The 16,856-nt window shown below is 42.4% G+C and overlaps 1 protein-coding gene across 6 annotated transcripts in view; it reads right to left on the bottom strand.

Annotated features, from left to right (window-relative positions):
• The window catches only part of LOC112225017 (phospholipid-transporting ATPase IH), a 68,333-nt gene extending 58,371 nt beyond the window's left edge, over nt 1–9,962 (bottom strand). For all 6 annotated transcript variants that reach the window (XM_042306415.1, XM_042306413.1, XM_042306412.1 and 3 more), the window contains exon 1: nt 9,356–9,962. In XM_042306415.1, the coding sequence (XP_042162349.1) occupies nt 9,356–9,394 (39 nt within the window). In that variant the 5' untranslated portion in view covers nt 9,395–9,962. The remainder of the gene's footprint in view (nt 1–9,355) is intronic.
• Between the last annotated feature and the right edge of the window lie 6,894 nt (nt 9,963–16,856).

The raw sequence follows: 16,856 nt of genomic DNA, 5'->3' as shown, positions 1-16,856 counted from the left end.
TCTTCTCAGGTTTTTGCCTGCCATATGAGTTCTGTATACTCACAGATATCATTCAAACAGTTTTAGAAACTTCAGAGTGTTTTCTATCCAATATGAATAATAATATGCATATATTAGCAACTGGGACTGAGGAGCAGGCAGTTTACTCTGGGCACCTCTGGGCACCTTTCATCCAAGCTACTCAATACTGCCCCTGCAGCCATAAGAAGTTATTAACACCTACCTAGAGTGTATACCTGTAGCCTAGGAGAACAAGCTAAGAGAAGAATGGATGGATGGATCACCACTTCAACTTCATGTTGCCATGGTGATATAAGACTGAAGAGAGGGAGAGGGGGCAGGGTGAGGGATGAAGTGAGGGATGAGAGGTGAGCTCTGTGACCTCCTCTCACTAGTGAATCTGATTTCCCCTGACATCACACCCAGCAGGGCATCAGTCAAGCTGCCGTCCACACACACACTCTACAAAACAAAGATAGACAACCAGTGTAGGCAGGTTTTAATGGAGGTTGCACTGTATGTTCAGAGAGCCTGAGAGCGAGGTCAGCCTCCTATATCACTGTTCCCTTCTCTCATTAGGACCATATCTAGTAGAGGTCGACCGATTATGATTTTTCAACGCCGATACCGATTATTGGAGGACCAAAAAACCCGCTGCCGATTAATCGGACGATTTTATTTATTTATTTGCAATAATGACAATTACAACAATACTGAATGAACACTTATTTTAACTTAATATAATACATCAATAAAAATCTATTTAGCCTCAAATAAATAATGAAACATGTTCAATTTGGTTTAAATAATGCAAAAACAAAGTGTTGGAAAAGTAAAAGTGCAATATGTGCCATGTAAGGAAGCTAACGTTTGAGTTCCTTGCTCAGAACATGAGAACATATGAAAGTTGGTGGTTCCTTTAAACATGAGACTTCAATATTCCAATGTAAGAGGTTTTTGGTTGTAGTTAATATAGTATTTATAGGAATATTTATCTCTATACCATTTTTATTTCATATACCTTTGACTATTGGATGTTCTTATAGGCACTTTAGTATTGCCAGTGTAACAGTATAGCTTCCGTCCCGCTCCTCGCTCCTACCTGGGCTCGAACCAGGAACACATCGACAACAGCCACACTCGAAGCAGCGTTACCAATCGCTCCACAAAAGCCTCGGCCCTTGCAGAGCAAGGGGAATAACTACTCCAAGTCTCAGAGCGAGTGACGTTTGAAACACTATTAGCGTGCACCCCGCTAACTAGCTAGCCATTTCACATCGGTTACACCAGCCATTAGGCTGATAGGCTTGAAGTCTAAAACAGCGCTGTGCTTGCGAAGAGCTGCTGGCAAAATGCACAAAAAGTGCTGTTTGAATGAATGCTTACGAGCCTGCTGCTGCCTACCATCACTCAGTCAGACTGCTCTATCAAATCATAGACTCAATTATAAGATAGCGCACAGAAATACGAGCCTTAGGTCATTAATATGGTCAAATACAGAAACTATCATTTCGAAAACAAAACGTTTTTTTCTTTCAGTGAAACACGGAACCATTCCATATTTTATCTAATGGGTGGCATCCCTAAGTCTAAATATTGCTGTTACATTGCACAACCTTCAATGTTATGTCATAATTACGTAAAATTCTGCCAAATTAGTTCGCAATGAGCCAGGCTGCCCAAACTGTTGCCTATACCCTGTCTCTGCGTGCAATGAACGCAAGAGAAGTGACACAATTTCACCTGGTCAATATTGCCTGCTAACCTGGATTTCTTTTTAGCTAAATATGCAGGTTTAAAAATATATACTTCTGTGTATTGATTTTAAAAAGGCATTGGTGTAAATAATGGTTAGGTACAGTCGTCCAACGATTGTGCTTTTTTCGCAAATGCTTTTCTGTTAAATCATCCCCCAGCGTTGCATTGATTATATGCAATGCAGGACACGCTAGATAAACTAGTAATATCATCAACCATGTGTAGTTATAACTAGTGATTATGATTGATTGATTGTTTTTTATAAGATAAGTTTAATGCTAGCTAGCAACTTACCTTGGCTTCTACTGCATTCGCGTAACAGGCAGGCTCCTCGTGGAGTGCAATGTAATCAGGTGGTTAGTGCGTTAGACTAGTTAACTGTAAGGTTCCAAGATTGGATCCCCCTGACAAGGTGAAAATCTGTCGTTCTGCCCCTGAACAAGGCAGTTAACCCACCATTCCTAGGCCGTAATTTAAAATAAGAATGTGTTCTTAACTGACTTGCCTAGTTAAATAAAGTTATTTAAAATATATATATACAGTGGGGCAAAAAAGTATTTAGTCAGCAACCAATTGTGCAAGTTCTCCCACTTAAAAAGATGAGAGAGGCCTGTAATTTTCATCATAGGTACACTTCAACTATGACAGACAAAATGAGAAAAAAAATCCAGAAAATCACATTTTAGGATTTTTAATGAATTTATTTGCAAATTATGGTGGAAAATAAGTATTTGGTCAATAACAAAAGTTTATCTCAATACTTTGTTATATACCCTTTGTTGGCAATGACTGAGGTCAAACGTTTTCTGTAAGTCTTCACAAGGTTTTCACACACTGTTGCTGGTATTTTGGCCCATTCCTCCATGCAGATCTCCTCTAGAGCAGTGATGTTTTGGGGCTGTTGCTGGGCAACACGGACTTTCAACTCCCTCCAAAGATTTTCTATGGGGTTGAGATCTGGAGACTGGCTAGGCCACTCCAGGACCTTGAAATGCTTCTTACGAAGCCACTCCCTCGTTGCCCGGGTGGTGTGTTTGGGATCATTGTCATGCTGAAAGACCCAGCCACGTTTCATCTTCAATGCCCTTGCTGATGGAGGGAGGTTTTCACTCAAAATCTCACGATACATGGCCCCATTCATTCTTTCCTTTACACGGATCAGTCGCCCTGGTCCCTTTGCAGAAAAACAGCCGCAAAGCATGATGTTTCCACCCCCATGCTTCACAGTAGGTATGGTGTTCTTTGGATGCAGCTCAGCATTCTTTGTCCTCCAAACACGACGAGCTGAGTTTTTACCAAAAAGTTATATTTTGGTTTCATCTGACCTTATGACATTCTCCCAATCTTCTTCTGGATCATCCAAATGCTCTCTAGCAAACTTCAGACAGGCCTGGACATGTACTGGCTTAAACAGGGGGACACGTCTGGCACTGCAGGATTTGAGTCCCTGGCAGCGTAGTGTGTTACTGATGGTAGGCTTTGTTACTTTGGTCCCAGCTCTCTGCAGGTCATTCACTAGGTCCCCCCGTGTGGTTCTGGGATTTTTGCTCACCATTCTTGTGATCCTTTTGACCCCACGGGGTGAGATCTTGCGTTTAGCCCCAGATCGAGGGAGATTATCAGTGGTCTTGTATGTCTTCCATTTCCTAATAATTGCTCCCACAGTTGATTTCTTCAAACCAAGCTGCTTACCTATTGCAGATTCAGTCTTCCCAGCCTGGTGCAGGTCTACAATTTTGTTTCTGGTGTCCTTTGACAGCTCTTTGGTCTTGGCCATAGTGGAGTTTGGAGTGTGACTGTTTGAGGTTGTGGACAGGTGTCTTTTATACTGATAACAAATTCAAACAGGTGCCATTAATACAGGTAACGAGTGGAGGACAGAGGAGCCTCTTAAAGAAGAAGTTACAGGTCTGTGAGAGCCAGAAATCTTGCTTGTTTGTAGGTGACCAAATACTTATTTTACACCATAATTTGCAAATAAATTCATTAAAAATCCTACAATGTGATTTTCTGGATTTCTTTTCTCATTTTGTCTGTCATAGTTGAAGTGTACCTATGATGAAAATTACAGGCCTCTCTCATCTTTTTAAGTGGGAGAACTTGCACAATTGGTGGCTGACTAAATACTTTTTTGCCCCACTGTATATATACATATTTTTTTAATCAGCAAAATTGGTGCCCAAAAATACCAATTTCCAATTGTTATGAAAACTTGAAATCAGCCCTAATTAATCGACCATACCGATTAATCGTACAACCTCTAATATCTAGTCTAAACCCTATGCCCTATAGTTCACCGCATAGGCTACTGCATGGCTCTGGTCAGAAGTAGATGCACTATGCGATTACTATTTTATCTTTGAACTCTGTAAGAAAATGTCATTTAAAAAAAGGTAGTGTACTGTGTAGGGTATAATTTGAGACAAAGTCAGCGGCCTGCTTCGTATCACGGTTACCCTCTCTCATTAGTGTCCAGCTGCTTCCTTTCTGTGCAGATAGCAGGCTGTGTTAATGACAGTGACATTAGTGCTCTTACCGGTAATACTGTAACTCATGGTCATCCACACTCATCAGCACAGCCATTTCCTGCTCTGCTCCTGTTCAGCCCATTGATTATACATCAAATTGATGTAATTCTCTGTGTGACTTTCCTTCTTGATATCTGCCTCTCTCTCACACACACAAAAGGGTGACTGCACTTCCTGATTTGGCCTTGTTTTAAGGATTGCTCATTAAGAAATGCTAGCGGCCATGACTGAAGCTAAACGAGAGTTGTCTTGTATATTGTACCCTGGCAAGTACAGTTGTTTGTCCCTCCCGAGTCACCTTAGCAACAATATAGTAAAATAATTTGAATTAATGTAATACAAATCAAGAAATCTGTAATAGATTGAGACGTTTATGCTGAGGACTTAGTGTTGCAATTCTAAATCTAGCTAAGATGTTTGGTGTAGTATTATCTCAAGTAAAAAAATGTGGATGAAAAACTATTCAGTGCACTGCATATAGTCTACTGAGTCAGGAAAGTCTGGCTGCACGCTCAGGACTGATTCCTGAGAACAATAACATGTCTAAAACGTCATCATCTGCAAGCTGTCAAACTATAAAAAATAAAGCACAAGCTACACACTGTTTATCAGTGCCCAAAATCACTTGTTAGCTAGCTAATTTCCAACTCTGTGTTTGTCAATGAAGCTAGCAAGTAGTAGCTAGCAAGCACATTGAGCAGCCAGGCTGCAGTCATCTTATCAAGTCACCGGCGAGTGGCGACGTGTGTGCTTCAGTGCTGTTAAGTTTTTCACAACTTTCTCACTATCTAGTGTGCATCTGTCTGGCTGTGTTTCATAAGGAATCATGCTACAAAACAGGTCACGGTGGGACATAAGATGCTCGCGAATGGGTTTTTGAATACTGACAAGTAGCAGTTGGGATACAACTGAGTTGTATTTCTTGGTGATCAACTTTTTATTTATTTTCTCAAGAGAGAAACTCATAGGGGGCGAAGGGGTTACAGGTACAAAAACAATCAAAGAAATGTATACAAAGATAATCCATTACAGCCCCCCCTCCTTAGACCCCATCCACCCACCCACATCCTACCTCTCCACCCAGAAACCATGTTGCACACCTCCCACCCCATCCAATCCCACCCAGCAACCAAGGTTGCTTATCAGCCCCTAATCCGCCCCCGTGCTCCCCCCACAATGACCAGAGTGGGAGAAAAAAGATACTCTTGGAGCAAAGATAATAATTTTTTTTAAAGTGGAAAAATATGTTTTATTTCAATTGAGCCAATCACACTCACTTAAGTATCTGACATAGGCTTTGGAAAAGCACCCGTGAACAGGCTACCAGTGCGGCAAGTGCCGCTGGTAAGCTTTCTTGACTTGGACATTCATTTTTGCCAAAACATGGCTAACCTAACCTAAACAGCTGCTCATAGTGAAAATGTGTTTGGAGTTACCTTTCTAGCTAATGTTAGAGTTTTCACTTCCTCTTCCAAAATAGTGAAAAACTATCAACCAAATCTATTCATTTTAAAATGATGATTACTTCTACTTGCCATTATCATTCACCTAATGATAACACAAGATAAGAAAAAAATATTTTTGCTAACGTATGATGGGGTTTGCTGTGTCACCGGTTTTCCTGGGAGGGGGTCCCTGGACAATAAAAGGTTGCAGAACCCTGTTGTACCAAACCCTCCAGTAAATTGTGACGAACTCACAAAACTCAGTTTTGGACAAAACACTTTGTAGTCAATTTTGACACTAAAATGTTTGTTTCTGACTCATATTGATGCCTCATAGGCCATTTAAAAGCAGAGCAGTTGGCCTTTATTCATGCTCACTCTTTTAGTTGGTCTCTTTGGTAACTGTCAGTAATAAGCCATTATAAATGTTTTTACCCTCTTTTTCCATGTCAAAATTGTGCATGTGTGTGTGTGTATGTGAAGGAGAGCAAGAGAGAGATAAAGATTACCAGAAACCAATGGATTCTCCAATTACCTTGAATGAACTACAGGACAAAATAAAAACCCTCCAACCCAAAAAGGACTGTTGTGTTGATGGTATCCTCAATGAAATGATCAAATATACAGACAACAAATTACAATTGGCTATACTAAAAAAAACTATCATCATCCTTAGCTCTGGCATCTTCCCCAATATTTGGAACCAAGGACTGATCACCCCAAACCACAAAAGTTGAGACAAATTTGACCCCAATAACTACCGTGGGATATGCGTCAACAACAACCTTGGGAAAATCCTCTGCATTACCATTAACAGCAGACTTGTACATTTTATCAGTGAAAACAATGTACTGAGCAAATGTCAAATTGGCTTTTCACCAAATTATTGTACGACAGACCACGTATTCACCCTGCACACCCTAATTGACCAACAAACAAACCATAACAAAGGCAAAGTCTTCTCATGCTTTGTTGATTTCAAAAAAGCTTCGACTCAATTTGGCATGAGGGTCTGCTATACAAATTGATGGAAAATGGTGTTGGGGAAAAAACATACGACATTATAAAATCCATGTACACAAACACCAAGTGTGTGGTTAAAATTAGCAAAAAAAACATGTCTTCCCACAGGGCCATATGTCTTCAACATATATATATCACCGAATTGGTGAGGGCACTAGAACAGTCTGCAGCACCCGGCCTCACCCGACTAGAATCTGAAGTCAAATGTCTACTGATGATCTGGTGCTTCTGTCACCAACCAAGGAGGGCCTACAGCAGCACCAAGATCTTCTGCAAAGATTCTCAGACCTGGACCTTCTATGCCATCAAAAGGAACATAACATTTGAAGTACCCATTAGGATCTGGCTAAAAATTATTGAATCAGTTCTAGAACCCATTGCTCTTTGTGGTTGTGATGTCTGCTCACCAACCAAGAATTCACAAAACGGGACAAACACCAAATTGATACTGCATGCAGAATTCTGCAAAAATATCCTCTGTGTATGACGCAAAACACCAAATAGTGCACGCAGAGCAGAATTAGGCTGATACCCGCTAATTATCCAAATCCAGAAAAGAGCTGTTCAATTCTACAACCACCTAAAAAGGAAGCGATTCCCAAACCTTCCATAACAAAGCAATCACCTACAGAGAGATGAACCTGGAGAAGAGTTCCCTAAGCAAGCTGGTCTTGGGGCTCTGTCAACAAACACAAACAGATCCCACTGAGCCCCAAGACAACAACACAATTAGACCCAACCAAATCACCAAATCATGAGAAAACAAAAAGACACATTGGAAAGAATTAACAAAAAAAACTAGAATGCGATTTGGCCCTAAACTGAGAGTACACAGCAGCAGAAATACCCGACCACTGTGACTGACCCAAACTTACTCACAATTTGACCCAAAAACACTCACAAACTTTTACAGATGCACAATCGAGAGCATCCTGTCGGGCTGTATCACCGCCTGGTACGGCAATTGCTGCGCCCACAACCATAAGGCTCTCCAGAGGGTAGTGAGGTCTGCACAACGCATCACCGGGGGCAAACTACCTGCCCCCCAGGACACCTACACCACCCGATGTCACAGGAAGGCCAAAAAGATCATAGAGGACAACAACCACCCGAGCCACTGCCTGTTCACCCCGCTATCATCCAGAAGGCGAGGTCAGTACAGGTGCATGAAAGCGGGGACCGAGAGACTGAAAAACAGCATCTATCTCAAGGCCATCACACTGTTAAACAGCCATCACTAACATTGAGTGTCTGCTGCCAACATACTGACTCAACAATAGCCACTTTAATAATGGAAAAATTGACGTAATAAATGTATCACTAGCCACTTTAAACAATGTCACTTTATATAATGTTTGCATACCCTACATTACTCATCTCATATGTATATACTGTACTCTATACCATCTACTGTATCTTGCCTATGCCATGCCGTTCAGCCATCACTCATTCATATATCATTCATATATTTTTATGTATATATTCTTATTCATTCCTTTACACTTGTGTGTATAAGGTAGTTGTTGTGAAATTGTTAGGCTAGATTACTTGGAACTAGAAGCACAAGCATTTCGCGACACTCACATTAACATCTGCTAACCATGTGTATGTGACAAATAACATTTGATTTGACTTAAGGAAAGCTTTGACTACTGTCTGTACAGTCTCAGTGAGCATAGCCTTGCTATTAACAAAGGCCGACATAGGCAGACCTGGCTCTCAAGAACAAAACGAGGTGGAAACTGAGCTGCACTTCCTAACCTCCTGCCAAATGTATGACCATATTGGAGACACATATTTCCCTCAGATCCACAAAGAATTCTAAAACAATCCTGATTTTGATCAACTCATATCTATTGGGTGAAATACCTAAGTGTGCAATCACAGTAGCAGGATTTGTGACCTGTTGCCACAAGAAAAGGGCAACCAGTGAACATACACCATTTTAAATACAACCCATATTAATATATTTATTTTCCCTTTTGTACTTTAACCATGTGCTCATCATTACAACACTGTGTATATATACATAATATGACATTTATAATGTCTTTAGTCTTTTGGAACTTCTGTGAGTAATGTTTACTGTTAATTTTGAAAGTTTATTTCACTTTTGTATATTATTTAATTTGTGTTGGCAATGTTAACATATGTTCCCATAACAATAAAGCCTCTTGAACTGATAAATGACTTGAAGGGTTTCTTTCTTGCCTGCACCAACACACCTGGTTTACATAAAGAGCAAGTTGATTAGACAATTATATCAGGTGTGTTGTTTCTGGCCTCTGGGAAAGAAAACGACCAGCCAAGTTGATCTCAATTCCTCACACTCTTCCAATACATCTGGACCTTTCTGGCACTTCCGAAATTCAGCTCGAAAACAAAGTACCGAAGCCTGGCGGGAGTCCATTTCCACTGCCGTTTTGCTGTGACAAACCTTTGATCACATGTTTTCCGGCCTAAACAACCCACGTCTGTGTTTCAAAAAGTGAACAATGTTGTGATGTTAGTTAATATGTAACGAATATGTAACAGAATGTTAGCTGCAGATGTTACAGGAATACAATGTAACATTGCGGCGTTGATCGATCCGCTACTTACGTATCTGCTGATGAGATTCCGTAGCACGCTAAAATCCATTATTTTGACAGCTCCCGGTTTGCAATTATTTACTGTCCACTTTCCAGTCTCCTTGGATCTTTACCGACGCTACCCAATGTTCATCTCTATCCACGCATCCATCGCTCACGAGCGCTCTGTCTCTCCATCTATACGAGCGCGAGAAAGCAGCGGTCTTTTAGTTGGCTGTTTTGATTTTCATGTAATTTTGGACAGCCATGCAACGGAGTAATGTGATGCAGCTATTCTTGCTGCTTATGCTGCGTTCACGCGTTAGTCGGAACTGGGAAACTCTGACATTTTCGACTTGCAACCTGGTTGAACGTGGCACATGTAGAAATACAACCAGTTAACAAGTTCCGACTAGCACATGAACGCGGCAATCATTTTCGGGAATGCCCCTTTTTTCACAACGAATAAAAGTTTCCTAAACTGATAATTGAAAATGCTTGAAGAGTTTATTTTCACTGGTTCCCCTTTGTGTTTTTTCTTCTTCTTTTCCTTCTATAAATCTCTTTTCATATGTCTTTCCCTCCAGTCCCGCTCTCTTTTTGCTCTGTTATGGTGCACATACGAATAGCTGTTTGCCTCCATACGTCAGAATGCTGCGCCTGCGTAGTGCAATTTATTTCACCCCATGCTGATTTCAATGAAAATGAATCTGTGTGCGACATAACGGTTTATTCGAGAGAGGAAGAGGCAATTTACTCCGCCCAAAATCTGTTCGCGTGAGATAAGACCTTTTTTGTATGGAGGTCTATCGTGTCGAATTATGTGAGGCTTATGTGATCGAAATAGAAGTTTCGTAATGTTTAGGCTGTTACAAAAAAAGTGGATGCACGTGGCATTATGCAGTGGTGTCGTTAGGTCTGGGCTTCCGGGGCATTAGCCCCAGGTGTTTTTGATCCAGCCCCATACCTTTTGATGGTCAACATTTATTTTATAGATTCTTTTTTTTAAATTACATTTCAGTCTGATGAGTTTCCATAACCACACATCACTTGCGCTATGCAAGAATTTAAACAATACAGTATACTGCGCTAGGCAATAGCAGTCACTGCAAGAAGCACCTGGAGTGATGTAGTGCCTGCTGTGTATGGTCGAGATTTTACAACTCAGTGGACCACTCAAGTCCCTTGACCCTTCGACCCCTTACAGTACTTTTGTTTGTCAATGGGCATGTTCAAGTGTATCACTTTGTTTGGTCACCCACAGCCTTCCAAAGTGTGTTGCATTATGTGGATACAATTATTTGACTTGTGCCTAGATGTTGACTGCATGAACTTAACAAAAATCATGTGATTTGTTTCACTGGGCAAGTCAGTTAAGAATACATTTGTATTTACAATGACCGCCCTCCCCTAACACAGATGATGTTGGACCAATTGTGCACCTCCCTATGAGACTCCCGATCACAGTTTTGATACAGCCCAGGGTTGAACCAGGGTCTGTATTGACACCTCTAACACTGTGATGCAGTGCCTTAGTTTTGACATGAGGCCTAGCGTGTGGCGCAGTGGTTAAGGGCGCTGTACTGCAGCGCCAGCTGTGCCATCAGAGACTCTGGGTTCGCGCCCAGGCTCTGTCGTAACCGGGAGGTCCGTGGGGCGACGCACAATTGGCCTAGCGTCGTCCGGGTTAGGGAGGGCTTGGCCGGTAGGGATGTCCTTGTCTCATCGCACACCAGTGACTCCTGTGGCGGGCCGGGTGCAGTGCGCGCTAACCAAGGTAGCCAGGTGCACGGTGTTTCCTCCAACACATTGGTGCGGGTTGGAGCAACGCCGTGTTAAGAAGCAGTGAGGCTTGGTTGGGTTGTGTATCGGAGGACGCATGACTTTCAACCTTCGTCTCTCCCAAGCCGGGAGTTGTAGCGATGAGACAAGAGTATATAGTAGCTACTAAAAACAATTGGATACCACGAAATTGGGGAGAAAAAGGGGTAAAATAAAAATAAAAAATAAAAAATAAGAAAGCCTGTGACGTTGACCGCCGAACGTCGCCCGAACAAGGAGAGGGACCGACTTCGGCGGAATTCGTCACAGTTCCAGAGTAGAGGGCATTCCAGAGTAGAGAGTGTTCCAGAGTAGAGAGTGTTCCAGAGTTTAGAGTGTTCCAGAGTAGAGAGTGTTCCAGAGTAGAGAGTGTTCCAGAGTAGAGGGCGTTCCAGAGTAGAGAGTGTTCCAGAGTAGAGAGTGTTCCAGAGTAGAGAGTGTTCCAGAGTAGAGAGTGTTCCAGAGTAGAGAGTGTTCCAGAGTTTAGAGTGTTCCAGAGTAGAGCGTATTCCAGAGTAGAGTGTTCCAGAGTTTAGAGTGTTCCAGAGATTAGAGTTTTCCAGAGTAGAGAGTGTTCCAGAGTAGAGAGTGTTCCAGAGTGGAAAGTGTTCCAGAGTAGAGAGTGTTCCAGAGTAGAGAGTGTTCCAGAGTAGAGAGTGTTCCAGTTTATAGTGTTCCAGAGTTTAGAGTGTTCCAGAGTAGAGCGTATTCCAGAGTAGAGTGTTCCAGAGTTTAGAGTGTTCCAGAGATTAGAGTTTTCCAGAGTAGAGAGTGTTCCAGAGTAGAGAGGGTTCCAGAGTGGAGAGTGTTCCAGAGTGGAGAGTGTTCCAGAGTTTAGAGTGTTCCAGAGTAGACAGTGTTCAAGAGTAGAGAGTGTTCCAGAGTAGAGAGGTTTCCAGGGTAGAGAGTGTTCCAGAGTTTAGAGTGTTCCAGAGTTTAGAGTGTATTCCAGAGTAGAGAGTTTTCCAGAGTTTAGAGTGTTCCAGAGTAGCGAGTGTTCCAGAGTTTAGAGTGTTCCAGAGTTTAGAGTGTTCCAGAGTAGAGAGTGTTCCAGAGTTTAGAGTGTTCCAGAGTAGAGAGTGTTCCAGAGTAGAGAGTGTTCCAGTGGAAAGTGTTCCAGAGAGAGAGTGTTCCAGAGTAGAGAGTGTTCCAGTTTATAGTGTTCCAGAGTTTAGAGTGTTCCAGAGTAGAGCGTATTCCAGAGTAGAGTGTTCCAGAGTTTAGAGTGTTCCAGAGATTAGAGTTTTCCAGAGTAGAGAGTGTTCCAGAGTAGAGAGGGTTCCAGAGTGGAGAGTGTTCCAGAGTGGAGAGTGTTCCAGAGTTTAGAGTGTTCCAGAGTAGACAGTGTTCAAGAGTAGAGAGTGTTCCAGAGTAGAGAGGTTTCCAGGGTAGAGAGTGTTCCAGACTTTAGAATGTTCCAGAGTAGAGAGTGTTCCAGAGTTTAGAGTGTTCCAGAGTAGCGAGTGTTCCAGAGTAGAGAGTGTTCCAGAGTTTATAGTGTTCCAGAGTAGAGAGTGTTCCAGAGTAGAGAGTGTTCCAGAGTAGAGAGTCTTCCAGAGTAGAGAGTGTTCCAGAGTTTAGAGTGTTCCAGATTAGAGAGTGTTCCAGAGTAGAGAGTGTTCCAGAGTAGAGTGTTCCAGAGTTTAGAGCGTATTCCAGAGTAGAGTGTTCCAGAGTTTAGTGTTTTCCAGAGTAGAGAGTGTTCCAGAGTTTAGAGTGTTCCAGAGTTTAGAGCGTATTCCAGAGTAGAGAGTGTTCCAGAGTTTAGAGTGTTCCAGAGTAGAGTGTTCCAGAGTTTAGAGTGTTCCAGAGTTTAGAGTTTTCCAGAGTTGTTCCAGAGTAGAGAGTGCTCCAGAGTTTAGAGTTTTCCAGAGTAGAGAGTGTTCCAGAGTTTAGAGTGTTCCAGAGTAGAGAGTGTTCCAGAGTAGAGAGTGTTCCAGAGTTTAGAGTGTTCCAGAGTAGAGAGTGTTCCAGAGTAGAGAGTGTTCCAGAGTAGAGTGTTCCAGAGTTTAGAGTGTTCCAGAGTTTAGAGCGTATTCCAGAGTAGAGTGTTCCAGAGTTTAGAGCGTATTCCAGAGTAGAGAGTGTTCCAGAGTAGAGAGTGTTCCAGAGTAGAGAAGGTTCCAGAGTAGAGAGTGCTCCAGAGTTTAGAGTTTTCCAGAGTAGAGAGTGTTCCAGAGTTTAGAGTGTTCCAGAGTAGAGAGTGTTCCAGAGTTTATAGTGTTCCAGAGTAGAGAGTGTTCCAGAGTAGAGAGTGTTCCAGAGTAGAGAGTGTTCCAGAGTAGAGAGTCTTCCAGAGTAGAGAGTGTTCCAGAGTTTAGAGTGTTCCAGATTAGAGAGTGTTCCAGAGTTTAGAGTGTTCCAGAGTAGTGTTCCAGAGTTTAGAGTGTTCCAGAGTTTAGAGTGTTCCAGAGTAGAGAGTGTTCCAGAGTTTAGAGTGTTCCAGAGTAGAGAGTGTTCCAGAGTAGAGAGTGTTCCAGAGTGGAAAGTGTTCCAGAGTAGTGTTCCAGAGTAGAGAGTGTGCCAGTTTATAGTGTTCCAGAGTTTAGAGTGTTCCAGAGTAGAGCGTATTCCAGAGTAGAGTGTTCCAGAGTTTAGAGTGTTCCAGAGATTAGAGTTTTCCAGAGTAGAGAGTGTTCCAGAGTAGAGAGGGTTCCAGAGTGGAGAGTGTTCCAGAGTGGAGAGTGTTCCAGAGTTTAGAGTGTTCCAGAGTAGACAGTGTTCAAGAGTAGAGAGTGTTCCAGAGTAGAGAGGTTTCCAGGGTAGAGAGTGTTCCAGACTTTAGAATGTTCCAGAGTAGAGAGTGTTCCAGAGTTTAGAGTGTTCCAGAGTAGCGAGTGTTCCAGAGTAGAGAGTGTTCCAGAGTTTATAGTGTTCCAGAGTAGAGAGTGTTCCAGAGTAGAGAGTGTTCCAGAGTTTAGAGTGTTCCAGAGTAGCGAGTGTTCCAGAGTAGAGAGTGTTCCAGAGTTTAGAGTGTTCCAGATTAGAGAGTGTTCCAGAGTTTCCAGAGTAGAGTGTTCCAGAGTTTAGAGTGTTCCAGAGTTTAGAGCGTATTCCAGAGTTGTTCCAGAGTTTAGTGTTTTCCAGAGTAGAGAGTGTTCCAGAGTAGAGAGTGTTCCAGAGTAGAGAAGGTTCCAGAGTAGAGAGTGCTCCAGAGTTTAGAGTGTTCCAGAGTAGAGAGTGTTCCAGAGTAGAGAAGGTTCCAGAGTAGAGAGTGTTCCAGAGTAGAGAGTTTTCCAGAGTAGAGAGTGTTCCAGAGTTTAGAGTGTTCCAGAGTAGAGAGTGTTCCAGAGTAGAGTGTTCCGGAGTTTAGAGTGTTCCAGAGTTTAGAGCGTATTCCAGAGTAGAGTGTTCCAGAGTTTAGTGTTTTCCAGAGTAGAGAGTGTTCCAGAGTAGAGAGTGTTCCAGAGTAGAGAAGGTTCCAGAGTAGAGAGTGTTCCAGAGTAGAGAGTTTTCCAGAGTAGAGAGTGTTCCAGAGTTTAGAGTGTTCCAGAGTAGAGAGTGTTCCAGAGTAGAGTGTTCCGGAGTAGAGAGTTTTCCAGAGTAGAGAGTGTTCCAGAGTAGAGGGTGTTCCAGAGTAGAGAAGGTTCCAGAGTATAGAGACCCACAATTCCAACTTTAATTGAGTACTGGCAGTGTCTGCTGTGGCAGGTGGGAAGGTGCAAGTTACCTCCAAAAAATCTCATCTCTCAATGTTCTAATCGCTCAATGTTCATCTTATGGTGCACCAAATTCATGCATTTAGCCGTTGACATTTGGTCGAAAATGCCCCTACTGGCTTTGGGCTAATCCCTGAATGTTTTCAAATCCTAGTAACGCCCCTGGCATTCTGGCAACTTTAGGAAAAAACGACCTATACCCATTTCAGAAGATGTGGTATATTACCTGTAAAAAATACAAGGCAATGTTTATAATGACCCCTTTCAAACAGCAATGTTGATATGACCCCTTTCAAACAGCAATGTTGATAATGACCCCTTTCAAACAGCAATGTTGATAATGACCCCTTTCAAACAGCAATGTTGATATGACCCCTTTCAAACAGCAATGTTGATAATGACCCCTTTCAAACAGCAATGTTGATATGACCCCTTTCAAACAGCAATGTTGATAATGACCCCTTTCAAACAGCAATGTTGACCCCTTTCAAACAGCCCCCTATTTACCACTTTCTTGCAGGTTTACCCCTTTCATATATACAGCATAGTGAGTTAGCATGGCTTCTCAGAGTCAAGGATGAATAGGATTATATATCTGGTGTTAGACTGGCTAAGAGAAATGTTTTAGAGCTTTAAATGGAGTCTACACATGTTTTCTGGTTCTCTGTTTGGTGAATGTATTTCACATCTGCTGTTGTTTTCCCAAGCCACTGTCTCTCACTCTCAAACATATCATCTACAGGTACAAGACTATACATGATGTATGTATACTTGGAAGTCTTTCAACATCCTGAAACACACACCCACTTCCCCCTTGCTTTGTTTCATTTTCTTCTTTCCTTGGCCCCTGTCGCACCCCTGTCTCTATCTCCTCCTCCTGTTGCTCCACTGTCTCTGGCTCCTCCCTCGCTCTGTCTTTCTCTCCTTCTCCCCAATTTCTCTCTCTACTGTCCCCTGTCTCCGACCCATGTGTGTGTGTGTGTGTGTGTGTGTGTGTGTGTGTGTGTGTGTGTGTGTGTGTGTGTGTGAATAAGTGTTTTTGTTGTTGAAGTGACCAGGATACTAATATTATATTTCTACGTATGTGTCTTTGCTCCTGGTGGGAATCATCAACTGATACACCTGCTGCCAACCACACCCATTGTAAAGGCCCTGAAGGCTTAGTAATGTATTGTTCTGTGTAGATGAAGGGAAGAGAGAGAGGAAGAGATAGGGAGGACAAGGAAGAAAGGGAGACGATGTAAATGTAAAAGAGACTGAGGGGAGGAGGAGGGAGATATAAAATCAAATCAAATCTAATTTTACTGGTAGCAGATGCTAATGCGAGTGTAGCGAAATGCTTGTGCTTCTAGTTCCGATAGTGCAGTAATATCTAACAAGTAATCTAACAATTCCACAACAACTACCTAATACACACAAATCTAAGTAAAGGGATGGAATAAGAATATGTACATATAAATATATGGATAAGCGATGACCAAGCGACAAAGGCAAGGTGCAATAGATGGTATAGAATACAGTATATACATATGAGATGAGTAATGTAAGAAATGTAAACACTATTAAAGTGACTAGTGATCCATTTATTAAAGTGGCCAATGATTTCGAGTGTATGTAGGCAGCAGCCTCTTTGTGTTAGTAATGGCTGTTTAACAGCCTTGAGATAGAAGCTGTTTTTCAGTCGCTCAGTCCCAGCTTTGATGCACCTGTACTGACCTCGCATTCTGGATGGTAGCGGCGTTAACAGGCAGTGGCTCGGGTGGTTGTTGTCCTAGATTATCTTTTTGGCCTTCCTGTGACATCGGGTTCTGTAGGTGTCCTGGAGGGCAGGTAGTTTTCCCCCGGTGATGCGTTGTGCAGACCACACCATTCTTGCAGTGTATTGCAAAGGAGAGCCTTTCGGGTTGTGGGCGGTGCAGTTGCCGTACCAGGCGGTGATCCAGCCCGATAGGATGCTCTCAATTGTAAGTTTGTGAGGGTTTTAGGTGACAAGCTAAATTTCTTCTGACTCCTGAGGTTGAAGAGGCACTGTTGCGTCTGTTGTTCCTTCTT

This window comes from Oncorhynchus tshawytscha, linkage group LG26 (genome assembly GCF_018296145.1).
Source record: "Oncorhynchus tshawytscha isolate Ot180627B linkage group LG26, Otsh_v2.0, whole genome shotgun sequence".
Taxonomy (NCBI): Eukaryota; Metazoa; Chordata; class Actinopteri; order Salmoniformes; family Salmonidae; genus Oncorhynchus; species Oncorhynchus tshawytscha.
The sequence above is the reverse complement of the archived record's forward strand: the minus strand, read 5'-3'. Positions and strand labels throughout refer to the sequence as shown.